Genomic DNA, 14098 nt, shown 5'->3' with positions numbered 1-14098 from the left:
AGATTGCTGGATAAGCTAAATAGCAACCTGCAGTGGGCTAGGATGAAAGTGAAGCCTATTAAATCTAGGAGTATTTCTATTGTTAAAGGAAAGGTAGTAGATAAGAAGTTTGTTATAAATGATGAGGTAGTTCCCACAGTGCTGGAGAAGCCAGTGAAGAGCTTGGGAAGATGGTATGATGCAAGTCTTAGTGATAAGACACAGTTTGAAGGGTTGAGGCAGGAAATGATTCAAGGCATTTCAAGCATAGACCGGTCAGGGCTACCAGGGAAGTTAAAATTGTGGTGCTGGCAATTTGGTTTACTGCCTCGGCTAATGTGGCCGCTGACGGTGTATGAGGTTGCCCTTTCAAAGGTAGAAAAGTTAGAAAGAATGATTAATTAATTTATCAGAAAGTGGCTTGGTATCCCACGCTGCTTAAGTGACACAGCCTTGTATGGGAAAGGCATTCTGGAGCTCCCAGTTACCAGCTTAACAGAGGAGTTTAAGTGCGCTAAAGTTAGACTGGAAATTACTCTTACTCAGTCGAAGGATCCAGTGGTTAGGAGTGTAGCGCCTACTATTAAGACAGGGAGGAAGTGGAAGGCAAAAGAGGCAGTGCAGCAAGCACAGGCAGCTCTTAAACATAGGGATATCATAGGTCATGTACAGCAAGGGCGTGGAGGTCTAGGGCTGTGTGCAGGGAAACCTCTGTGGAGCAAGGCATCAGCAGTAGAAAGGAGAAAGATGGTAGTGGAAGAAGTACAGAAGCAAGAGGAAGCAGTTAGATGCTCGAGGGCAGTGTCGCAGGCTAAGCAGGGTCAGTGGGTGAACTGGGAGAGTGTGGAGAAAAGGAAGTTGAAGTGGAGAGAGCTTTGGACCATGGAGGCTAGCAGAATTAGATTTATGTTAGGGGCTACTTATGATGTCCTGCCAACTCCCCAGAACCTAAACCAGTGGGTAGGTGAGGATGCTGCCTGTCCACTGTGCACTTGTGTGTGCACGCTTAGCCATATTCTGACAGGTTGTAAGGTTAGTCTTTCCCAAGGACGTTATACCTGGCGTCACAATCAGGTACTGAAATGTTTAGCAGCTGCAATTGAGGAAAAACGGGTGAATGTAAATTCCATGGCTGTTAACAGAGAGAATAGATGTATTAAGTTTGTACGGGAGGGAGAAAAGGCTAGACTATCAGGCATCAGGCATAACACGGGACAGCTAAGAGTAGGAGGAGCCTGGCAGATGAGAGCGGATTTAAATGGACAACTGGTTATTCCAGCTGAGATAGTTAGCACTCGACTACGGCCAGATCTGCTGTTGTGGTCTGAGCCAGAGAAAATAGTCTATTTCATAGAGCTGACTGTCCCGTGGGAAGATAGAGTTGAGGAGGCTAATGAGCGAAAAAGAGCTAAGTATGCAGAGTTAGCAGCAGATGCAGAGCAGAATGGATGGAAGGCTTATGTCCGCCCGGTAGAAGTGGGCTGCCGTGGATTTGTGGCAAAGTCGGTGATTGCTCTGCTGAGTGAGCTGGGCATATGAAGCAGAGGACTGCGGTTAGCAATATGTCCCGGGCAGCAGAGAGAGCCAGCGATTGGTTATGGGTACGCAGGAAGCATGCTAGCTGGGGAACTAGCTAAGGTAAGGATGGCCGCATGTAGGCCACGGTCGATTTGTTTGTTACGCGATTTGTTTGTTTGTTACGTTGTTTCGGCTCGCAGCAACGGGGCGAATCACGGTAGATTTGTTTGTTTGTTACGCGTTTCAGCACGCATTAACGGGGCGAATCATGGTAGATTGTTTGTTTGGCTCGTGGTTATTAGTTACTATATTAGTTGTTGATAGATATCGAATGGTGAGGAAAACAGGGTTGTGCAGTGGCGGTGTGGAGGGGGGTGACTCCAGGACGCTGGAAGTCACTGTTAAGCCTTATTGAGGTGTCGTGGGCCTAACTTAACGAAACATCGGTGAAGGGAGGTGCCCCCTTGAAAACCCCAATGATATGCTGCATACTGCTGTTGTCTTCATGTTATGTGGTAGCTATGGTTAGCTGCTGAGCGGGCCATACAAGCCAGCAGCGTTTAGTTAGTTTATGTTTTACAATGTCTGAACTATGCTGCTCAATGGGCTTACAAACCAGCAGCTTTTACTTAGTTTATGTAGATTATAGGTTAATTGTCATATTATATGACCATAGGTTTGGTAGGGTCTCTTAGCTGAACAGGGCCTCTAAATGTGTTTTGCCTGGGATTTTGGCACAAGGGATTATAACATCTTATCCTGTGTATTACTGAATTGGTTTATGGCAGACCTAAAACAAATAACTCAAGCTTCCTGTTTGGATGATTTCAATCTAGATCGGTCCTAGTAGTGAACTCCTATTACCGATCTGATCATCCCTAGTATTTGTTGGTGTTGCAAGTATTTGCATTGCTTTTCTTTATTCCATTGTGTTGTCATGTTGATGGGGACATTTTATTAAGTTGCAGTGTGTTGAGCTGTCTCAGCCACCTTACATTGGGGCCCAGATAAAGACTGCATTTCATCTAGTGACCCATTTTTAACCCCTTGTCTTTGTCAGTCATGGAACCTTAAAATGTAGCTGGACATTTGTTAAAACATGAACTTAGCACTTGTTTTCAGTGTATCGCCATGACCAAGGAAGTTGCTGCAAAATGTAATCTAATCCATATAATATGACTAACTAACTGACTAACCCTGAATGCTATAGAAGTCATACAGTTTATCACTGCTCAGTCACAAAGCAATTTTAGTTCTTTCACAGTTTAGGAATCACGGTATTGTATGTTTCAATTTAAGGATAGTAACTTTAAAATATCACATAATACCAGTATGTTGTTAATTCCATGATGTGCAATGTTATTCTGTGGTGAAATGGTAGCATAGGAGCTATTATCGATAAGCTATGTCACGCTGTAAGGAGCTTCTTTTTATACTCATTTTCTACTTTCTTTCATCCACTTCAGTGTCTTTTCTGCCCTCACTGTCTTCTCTGAATGAAACGTCATTCTGCATTAGGGAGTGAATTGGTGAGACTGATGGTTTTGAGGGTTTCGGGAGATAGCTTAGTTGCGAGTGAAAGAATGTGTGCTGCGACATGCGAGATTCTGTTTGTGTGTGTGCGTGTTGCTGCAAAGCTGAGAAGCGTAAAGGAGAGTGAGTGAGGCAGAGAGAGCTTGTCAGCCAGCACAGGTCATGAAAAATGCATGGAGGTTGTGGTGTCAGTTTGCTAGAGCTGGAGCTACGGAGAGAGAGAGTGGAGAAAAGGTTTTCTGAACTCTGCAACTCTCACTGTCTGGACTCTCGCTCAGCTAGCCTCTGCATTTCATACCCTATAGCTCACGTCGTTAATTCTGCTCTCCTCGCGGCCACTCATACTTTATACATGCTGTCTTTAGTTTTCACTGCGGCATTGATTTATATATTATTTTCTCTATAGTCATTATACATAACGCAAAGAAATATCAGAAAGTAATTTTGACAGTGTAAGGCAGTTATACAATGGCATGTAAACCAGTTTAATTTCTAATCTACCTGTCACCTCACACCAGCAGTGTTGTGCAGATTCACACTAAACAAGAACTAGTTCAAACAGAGAGGGCTGAGGCAGGAGTTGGTGAAAAAGGTATTTAATGAAAAAAGTTTGTCACAAAAACTGGGTTCAAATAGTCCGTGGGAAGAAAAAAAACATCAAGGAGATGGCTTTTGTGGTTACGAGTTACAGCTGGCCAGTAGGTGGTTTCGTGTGCACATGAAGCTTCGAGAGATGAACCCTTTCTCGAACCAGTTGGCTCAAGTGGTTCGATGCCTCATGAGGCTTCATCTCACCATCACTACTGAAACCTGTTCAGCAAACATCCCATGAATCCTTCACACCTTGTGCATCATCTTTTAACTCTCCCTCTCACCGTGAGAGTCTCACGGCCTTGGTGGCCAGAGGTTTTATACCTTCAGCCCCTCCCTCTGGAACAACCATTAGCTACAGTAATCAATTTACTCCTCCTGATTTCAGTATGACAACATAAACATTATTTCTATATACAACCATGATATTCTGACATATTGTGCTACTCTGTATTCACAAGTTTTACATAAACCAACATAACTTATTATACTACAAACAAAATCACCCCTGACCTACTTTCAGTTGGTAAGTTCCACATCCAACACACCTGAGAGCAATCTCTGATCATATATGACTGGGCCTCAGCCATAGTTCTGGTTGATCCATGGGACAGAGAAAAGACATCAGCATTGGTGAGAACAGGTGAAAACATAAATATGACAAAAATGTAAGTAAATTGCTAAATAAAATAAACTAAACTAAACTAAAACTAAATGTGGTGATGCGTGTTATTTTATTTCACCTAGTGATGGGCAATCGAGGCTTTGTTGAAGCCTCGACACGTGATTCAAAAAAAGGTTCATTACTCGAAGCTTCAGTGAAACAGTGCTCTATTTTTTTGCATCTAGTGGACAATAAAATGTAGTGCAATGGAGACGTGTCTTACTGGTTCATGCTTGTATGGGACTTGATTTGCCATGCACATTCCTATTCGACTACATTACATGGATATGTGGTTTAAAGTTGATTATAAGAAAGTTATATATATATAACAATAAAATGAATAAAAAAAGAACCAATGGGAATGGAACCGTTGCTTCACTAACGTAAGACCAGTGATTTCACAGTATACCACTAGCCCCATTAGTGCTGCGCTGTTGTCCTTGGACCATTTTGGTTACGTCACTACTACACTCTATGAACGTTCGCTAATTTTCACTAATGTTTATGTTTCAGCGCTTACATCAACTATTTTCTTTTGCTCTTGGTATCATGGTTTAGTAGTGTTAGAGAATATGTGTACTGAATGCAACAATGTCAAACCAAATCGCTCTTGACTCAGTCATTAGGCGCGTTCGACTTGTCTGCGCCTGTCTGAGTCTGACTTGCTTACGTCAACGTGAACTTAGGCCGACTGTAGGGGTGGAGCATAAAACGGCTGCAGACAAGTCGGACACGGTCAACTTCGTGTAAACAATGGCGGATCTCGCGGCGTTTGCGTTCGTTGTTGCCGACGAAATAGAGGCTTTGGAGTTACCGGAATTTATACCCGTGTTACAACAACAAGAAAACCTTGAAGAACGAAGGTGATAAAAACGGTTTACATGCTGCTTTATTTGTGATGTTATGTTATAGACCTATGTAATTTCTGTGATTCTAACTCTACCTCTTGTAAGGCTGTCATGTTCTTTTCTGCACGGAGTTGGCAACAGCACCCTCTAGAGTCAGTCCTGCTTTATTTTGTTTTTACTTCAAAACACACTGGTAAGGTAGGCCTATGGATAACCCAACTGTGCAAATGGTGTTGTTCAGTCATGAAATTGAATAAGTAGGCTACATTTACCTGCTGTATCGCGCATTATCAATTATCAAATATGTCATATGTGTGATGTTGATCAGAATGCATTACACTCTCAAAACATAGCCATTACGTCACATGTAGAAATGTACACCCAGTGGGCATAATCTGTGAAGCATATTAGTTATTTTTTTTTACAGTCATTTGTGAGACAACCAATCACATATTAACGGCATTGTCAACAAAACTTTTTGTTGTAAACAATGATCCAAGGCAGGCCTTCAGGGAGGGATTATCTGACAGCCTGTAGCCCATGAGGCTTCTTTGATATTTAATCCTGTCCTTCATGACAGTTGATCTACGAGTTATAGGCTCTTTCCAATATTTGCTATATATTCTCATGTGACATACACATACAACACAAACTTGTTAAAGTATTGTGCATTTATTGTGAGCAGTTCAGCAGTTCATCAATACATGCAATGTGTCCCAAATCTGATTGATTGCAGAATCGTTCCAAAAATTCAGGGATATGTGGAGGAGGTTGTCCCTCTTTATAGCCTGGAAGAGTTTCGCTCTCACTTCAGGCTTTCTAAAGCACAAGTGGAGGTAAGTAGGTCATGTGGAGGCTAGAACTAATACAAGTTTGAACAAGTTTTTAATGACTATTTATGTCATGTTTACGACCCAGGATGTTATTTGTACTCTTGGACCATTCTACCAGAATACACTTCAGACAAAGGTTCCCATCACCAACAGTGTCCTGGCCTGTCTGTGGACTCTTGCTAATGAAGAGTCCTATAGGGGGGTTTCAGACAGATTTCATATCAATAAATCAACTTTGTCATGTCATGTGCACAATTTCTGTGCCCTAGTGAATGAACACATGGGGCATCACATTAGCTGGCCTGTGGGGGAGGCCCTCCAAAGGTCTGAGCTGGGCTTTGCCAGGGTTGGGTTCCCAAACACAGTGTGTGCTGTGGATGGGTGCCACATCCACATCAGGAAGCCACACGTGGAAAACCCAATGGCCTATTACAACAGAAAGCAATTCTATTCTGTTATCCTGACTGGTTTTTGTGACAGTAGCAGGAGATTCTGCCACATAAGTGTGGGCCACCCTGGCAGTTGGCATGATGCCAGGGCCTTCAGGCTTTCTACAGTTGCCCAAGCACTGGAGGCAGATCCATATTCCCTCATACAAGAGGGTATGCATATGTTGGGGGACTCTGCCTACCCGCTTTTGCCACAACTGATAACCCCTTACAGGGATAATGGGCACCTTACAGCTAGGCAGAGGAGATTTAATAGAAGGCTGAACAGAGCACGTGTTGTCATTGAACACACGTTTGGTCTGCTTAAAACAAAGTTCCGCCGTCTCCGGTATATAAACACTAAGACAATTCAGCACATAAGTTCAGCGGTCTCTGCATGCTGTATTCTTAACAACATCTGCCTGAATCCCGAGGACATTCATGAACCAGACATGGAGGCCATGGATCATGCCCATCATCCACCACAGTACCACAACCAGCAGGCTTCCCTTTACAGGGATGCCATTTGCAATAACATGTGAACTCCACCAACTCCACCTTTTTTTTCTGTCAACAAATTCTGGTATCACAAATTCAATCTGCAACCCCCCCCCCCCCCCCCCCTTCATTTTTTGTGAGCTGGTGGGAAACACACCACAGGGTGATATGATGGCACATCTCTTGTAATTACAAATACAACAGGAAAGCATCTTTAATACCTTGTATTTACAGTGCCTATCAATCATCAAGACTCCTGCTGTGCCTCCACGTGGCAGCTCATGGTAACTGGGAGAATACAAACCAGGCAAAATCAGCAGGGGCTCTCGGAGTAACAGTGGTCCCCAGAGGTGTAGTCATATTGTTTAGACTGTGACTTACCAACCACTGCAATTGCATATACACATGTTAAAATGTAGAATACCCAAAGACGACAAAACTCCAGAAATGCGGCCATTTTTTTTATTTTATTTAAATTCTTTAAGGGCAGAAACAATTTCCTTCTGTCCCTCCACAATTTCCTTTTGAGTTTCAACAATTTTCTTTAGGCTGTTGGATATATCTGCAAGGCTGGAAAGGACTTTCTTCTCAAAGGTTCTCCTCCTTTTCTCCTCCAGTCTTCTCTATCTCTCCAGATCCGGGCGCACAAGGTACTCGAGCGCAACCGTCCTCCTCTCAGCATGACTTTCATAAGTCTCCAAGAAAGGAGAGGAGGCTCGGCTGGCTGTATGACCGATGTTGCTGGTGGCCTGGTCTGAAGAGGCAGGATTTGTCGGCAGCTGGGAGCCGGTCTGCCGAGGCGGTGGATCTGGCTGGCTGGGGAATAAGGGAGTGGAAATGACGGTGCCCTCCGGGGCACTCTCAACCCCTGAACCTCCAAAAATGTCATCCATGTGCTGTGAGACCAGACAGAAAGGTAAGTTGTACGGCTGAAATGACGACTCATTCATAGCTTGTGTGTATGTGAAATTGAAATGTTTTACACACAATTTTAACTCTCAATGAGGTAAGGTAACCAAAACACATTATTCTTACTGCATAGTACTCCCACGCAATTCTCTCCTCTCCTGTTGCCCGGGATCGGTCCTTCACCCTCTTGTATGTGGACAGCATGTTGTGAATTTTCTTTCGCAGCTGCTCCACAGACATCCTGTATCCCTTTTCCTCCATTTGTTTTTTGATTTTATTGTAAAATCCATTTTTATTGGTGCAGTACAGATAATGGTGGGATTTCATTTGTGAGAGGAGGAACAGATTGGTGCGGTGTTTGTCTGTGAATATATGAATACAGGTACATTTGTCAAGATTGAACATGTATTTGAATGTACTTACTGTATTTTTATTATCAATACAATACCTGGTGGGGAGTGAGAAGGTGATGGCTGGATGGGTGCTGGGTTCAGGGATACAGGTTGACTGGGAGCAGAGCTTGGACCTGGGAGTGGTGGCCGGACAACAGGAGGTAGCTGTGGAGTGGAGCTGGGCCCTGGAGGACTATATGGGAGCGGCAGCTGCTGCCTCACCACGGTGGGGCCTGATGATGGTGGCCCCTGCCTCACCACGGTGGGGGTTTGTGGTGGTGGCCCCTGCCTCACCACAGTGGGGGTTTGTGGTAGTGGGCCTGCAGTCAGAATTCAAACAAAACAGTCATGGTGTCATGGTGAGTATGACTGAGTTATAAGTTAGGCTTTATAAAGAATAACATAAGTCACTTGAAATGGTGTAACTTGGATACCTTGTATGGTTGCTGACTCTCTGACCTGCTTCATTATTGAAGCCAGGAATTCTTTGTCTGAAGATAATCATCCCAAGAATTAGTGTCATCAATGTTTGAGTAAATTCCCTTTTTCCCTTCCCCCAATTGTGCTGTTCACTCACCAGTCTTGAGCCTTTCGCCTATTTCTTTGGACACCCTTAGTGTCACAGTCCCTTGGCTGTCTTGTATGTTTAATGTTTCCATGTTGTCAAAGTAGTGGGAGGCAGCTTTTTGGCCGTATGTAAAGGTCTTACAGTAACGGCCTAACGCAGAACACCTGTTCCAATAGAAATACCTGACCAACCGGCAAGTAGTGTGCGTTTGGGAAATTCCGCATGCCTGTGGTGTAATCAATTTCAGCAAGTGATTATAGAAATGTATTTGTATTCATCTTATAATCGTCATACCATAAATGTTTGTTTTCTAAATGCAGGCATGAGTAAGTTTGCAGGCACAGGTAAGTTTTTAAATATTTAGGTTAATGAGATTAGTAGGCTGGGCCTAATGATCCCCCCCCCAAAAAAAAAAAATGATGTGCTGATATGGGGATATCATGGAATATTCCAGCCACCTTTGTTCATCATTTTGAACCCTTTCTTGTGTTCCCATACATATTTGTACACAATATTGTTTAATTATGTGTATATGACTGCACAAACAAATAAATGACCTTCATGACCTAAATCCCAATTGATTGTTGGAAAATTCTTTATTGATATTTCCATACAAAGGATGTGTATTATAATAAAGAAATGAATACATGAAATTGTCCTTATCGGTCAAAGGGATAAACACAAAAGCCACGGGGCTTATTTCTGTTGTTGTTTTTAAATGTATGAGTGTATGAAGGAATAAAACAAAAATACAAATTACAGTCCATTTATCCAGTCCAAGCATCCCAGAGACATTTAAAAACATACAACATAAAACAGAGTAGCCTAGACGGTACAGTGCATGTAAGTAGGCTACAGTGCATGGGACAGTGCTGTGTGTTGCCTACTGCTCAGCAAGTCTTTAGGGATAGGAAAGGGGAGAGGAGAAGAAGCAGGGACCCAATAAAGAATGAATAGTGAAACTAAGCTATAGCCTGTCACTTTATGTGGATATATGACACATAATCAAGCATGCTGTATGCAAAGGATTGTGAATAGCAGCAAATCTACTGAATAAGGATTAAGTAGCTTAGTGCTTTGGTCTCCAATCTTGGCGAAAATGAACTGCTGATTAGGCTACTTATTTGAATAATTGCTTTTACACCCAGAGTCGTTTAGCACCTGTAAATGGTAAATGGCCTTGCTTTTATATAGCGCTTTTCTACCTATTGGTACTCAAAGCGCTTTACAGTCATAGACACATCCACCCATTCGCTCACACAAGCACACACACATTCACACACCAGTGCCACGCACTGGGAGCAACTGGGGGTTCAGTGTCTTGCTCAAGGACACTTCGGCATGTGGCACATTCCGGGGATCGAACCGCTAACCCTCTGGTTCGTGGACAACCCGCTCTACCTACTGAGCCACAGCCGCCCCCTAATTCGTTTCATGGTTGAGTAACTCAACCATGAAACGAATTCACAGAAAGATATTGAGATGGAGATTAAATGCCATTTGTTTTCATTTTTGGACAGACAGGTGTGAAGAAGAACCCCAAAAATCTATTTACCCACTAAACCAATTTAGGATGATAGTGAAGAAGCAGTACTACGATATAAGTAAGGTATAATGGACGACACGCCATTCGGTTCTACAAATTTAATGCACGCGTTCTAGATGGTAAAACGACCCGACGCGAAACCTTAGAATTTAACCAGCGTGATTCAGTCTCCAACCCGCGAAACAGCAGTACCTCGGATCGGGAGGCGAGCGTGCTGACAGTTGAGCCAATAGCCCAGGATATTCAACCTCGTGATGCGTTTATTTTCGGATAGTCTAATGGAGTGAAGTCCAGTATCCCGCTTATTCTACTGTTACCAACATGTTAAAAATGCCTTTTTACTGTTTAATCGAAGAAATGAACTCTGCATTGAACTGCAGTCAGATGTACAGCGTTTTCAGTAGGCCAGCCTACCATTGTTGCAGAAATCACAGAAGGTATCCCTTCGATTTCTGTTCATTTTCGCATATTCCAACATAAGGAAGCGAAAAACGTCAAAATTGTCATGAGGAGATTCCTCCCAAACTGCCCAATCACGTCTTTGACCTTGTTAAGTGTTGCCAGCAGAGGGCGCACTTACTCATTGTATGCATTTACCTGTTGTACGTGTGGATGTGATGTCACCACGTTATTTTTAAGTTCACGGTTGCTGGGAGGTACCGCGAGAACGGTCGTTAAAAAAAAAAATACTTTCTCTGTTCATTCCTAATGCAGATGTAACCTGCTGTGTTGGCCTTAATAAAATGTGCCTGAAGGCTAAATAGAAAAGACTGAGTCAAGCTCCGCTTATTCTCCACCACGCTGAAGATGTTGCGCGACCAGCTTAACAGGTTATGGGCCCAGTCAATCGGTTTGGAGATCGGCGAGCGTTAGGTTAGCGTAGCTTAAAAAGTATAGGTAGCTAGCTCACACGTATCACGATGGCTAACAGAGCCGCAGGAGCCTGGACACTACAGCTTTTGTTCGACGGCACAGAAGATAAGTATGACCTTTGGGAGACAAGATTCCTAGGCAACTTACACACACTGAACCTAAAAGAGACTATCTTGAATGAGCCTGCCCCCGGTGCTAGAGCAGAGCAACTAGCAGAAGATGCACGAAAAAATGCTGACTGCTACGCTGAGCTAATAAGACTGATAGATGACAAAAGCCTATCACTTATCAGACATGAGGCCGCAGATGATGGCAGGAAGGCTCTGAGGATACTGAAAGAGCATTATTCTGGCAAAAGCAAGCCACGGATAATAAACCTATACACATCGTTAACTAAGCTACGCATGACGGACGATGAGAGCGTCACTAATTATTTAATAAGAGCAGAGAACACCATTGCAGCGCTGAGAGACGCCGGCGAAACTTTGAGCGACGGACTGACCGTAGCCATGACGCTAAACGGGCTACCAGACTCCTTCAAGCCACTAGCCGTACATGTGACACAAAATGAAGATACCGTCACATTTACAGACTTTAAAAGGAGACTACGGATCTATGAAGAGACAGAGAAAATGAACAAGGCAGAGTCTACGGATAATGTGATGAAGATGCATGTAAAACAAGGTCGTAACTCAAATAAGACACCCACTAGCAACAGAAAAGATGAAGATGCCAAGGTGATATGTTACAAGTGTGGAGTTCAAGGCCACAAGGCAAGAAAATGTTATCGCAAAGTGTGGTGTAATCACTGTAAAAGTAATACACACAAAGAATCCCTATGCAAGAAAAAGGGAGGACAAGACAATGCCAGAAAAGTCATGGAGGAACAAAATGACGACCATGACCACCTCTTTAAGGCCAAGTACACTGAAAATGAGACATTACCAGACAACATAAGAGTGAAAGGCATCATGGTGGATGCAGGAGCGACGTCCCACATTGTTAATGACATCAACAAGTTCAAAAGCTTTGACAGCACATTCCAACCAAAAGCCCATTCTGTGGAGTTGGCTGACGGGACCAGGTGCAGCGGAGTGGCACAGCAGAGGGGAACGGCGATGGTATGCCTGCTCGACAACGCTGGACGGCCACACCGCGCACAACTACGGGATGCACTCTACATACCTTCATACCCTCAAAACATTTTCTCAGTGGCAAGAGCTGCGAGTGGAGGAGCGACAGTCACCTTCAGGAGGGGGGACAGTCGCATGGTCACCAAAGATGGCAGCAGGTTTGACTTCCATGAGAGTGGAAATTTGTATTACTTGCCAACAGTTGAAGAAAATGTTGATAAATGTAAAGGGTGTCATGATATACAAACTTGGCATGAAATATTGGGTCACTGTAACTATGAAGATGTGCAAAAGTTACAAGCAGTAGTAAAAGGCATGGAGATAAAAGGGAATACAGCTAAGCCAGCACAGTTATGTGAAGTGTGTACACAGGGCAAATTCACCCAGACAAGAAATAGGGAGCCAGACACAAAGGCTAAGAAACCCTTGGAACTTGTTCACACTGACTTAGCTGGCCCCATGCAAACACTGAGCATAGAAGGACACAAGTATGCACAGACTTTCACAGACGACTACTCAGGCACTATGTTTGTTTACTTCCTAAAGTCCAAAAGTGATGCGCTACAAGCCATAGAAAGGTTCATAGCAGACGTAGCACCTTATGGTGAAGTCAAGTGTATCCGTTCAGACAACGGTACTGAGTTTACAAGTCGTGACTTCCAAGCATTGTTAACTGAGAACAAGATTAGGCATGAGACATCAGCACCTTATTCGCCACACCAAAACGGAACAGCAGAGAGAAGTTGGCGAACGCTCTATGATATGACTAGATGCTTACTGCTAGAAAGCCAGTTACCAAACAAGCTTTGGAATTATGCTATGCAGACAGCAGCTTATGTGAGAAACAGGTGCTTCAGTAGGCGCACAAAGAGAACGCCATATGAACTGTTCACAGGTAAAGAACCAAATATAGCCAAGCTACAGAAATTTGGGTCACAGTGTTTTGCATACAAACAAGAGAAAGGAAAGCTAGACTCTAGATGCGAAGAAGGTATTTTTGTTGGCTATGATAAAAACAGCCCTGCTTACCTAGTCTACTATCCAGACTCAGGGAAGGTTCAGAAACACAGGTTGGTGAAGTTCACAACCAAGACAACCAAAGAAAAAGAAACTCAAACATCCCAGTCATACACAGAATATAACGATAGAGTTGTACAACCCAGGGCAGATAACAAAAATGAAAATGTGGAAAATGTATCAGGTCAGGGTGTCCAAAGTGATGTTTCTGTGACTGAACCCGAACAGACTGAATGCACACAGCCAGGCAAAGCCGCTGAGGCTGTGATCCGAAGGAATCCACCGCGAACTAGGAGAAAACCAGTTCGCCTACAGGATTTTGAGACTAATGATGCAGAGGACAAACTGCAGACATGTGTTGATTCATGTTACAGGGCAGTATGCAACATTCCTCAGACCTATAAGGACGCCATAGAGTCAACCAAGTCAAGGCACTGGAAAAATGCCATGGATGAAGAAATGCAATCCCTGGAGGAGAACAAGACTTTCAGCCTCACCAAATTGCCACCGGACAAACAGACAGTGGGGGGACGATGGGTCTATGCACTCAAAAGTGACATTGATGGATCAGACAAATACAAGGCGAGATTTGTGGCAAAAGGCTACAGCCAAAAACCAGGAACCGACTATGAGGAAACATTCTCACCTACAGCTGATATGTCGAGTGTGAGAGTGGTCATGCAAAAGGCAGCACAAGAAAATCTGGTGTTACAACAAATGGACGTTAAGACAGCCTATTTGCATGCACCCATTGATCGTGAGATCTAT

General features: G+C 43.5%; 1 protein-coding gene across 1 annotated transcript; it reads left to right on the top strand.

Annotated features, from left to right (window-relative positions):
• Positions 1-4606: 4606 nt before the first annotated feature.
• On the top strand, positions 4607-6936 carry LOC311494970 (uncharacterized protein; the record flags this gene model as incomplete). Its single annotated transcript, XM_084554250.1, has 2 exons — positions 4607-5969; positions 6052-6936. The coding sequence occupies exons 1-2, from the start codon at positions 5838-5840 to the stop codon at positions 6934-6936; spliced, it is 1017 nt and encodes a 338-aa protein (XP_084410376.1). The 5' UTR covers positions 4607-5837.
• Between the last annotated feature and the right edge of the window lie 7162 nt (positions 6937-14098).

Source organism: Chelon labrosus (assembly GCF_963514085.1).
Source record: "Chelon labrosus genome assembly, chromosome: 10".
NCBI lineage: Eukaryota > Metazoa > Chordata > Actinopteri > Mugiliformes > Mugilidae > Chelon > Chelon labrosus.
Note: the sequence above shows the minus strand (reverse complement) of the source record. Positions and strands in the feature narration are given on the sequence as shown.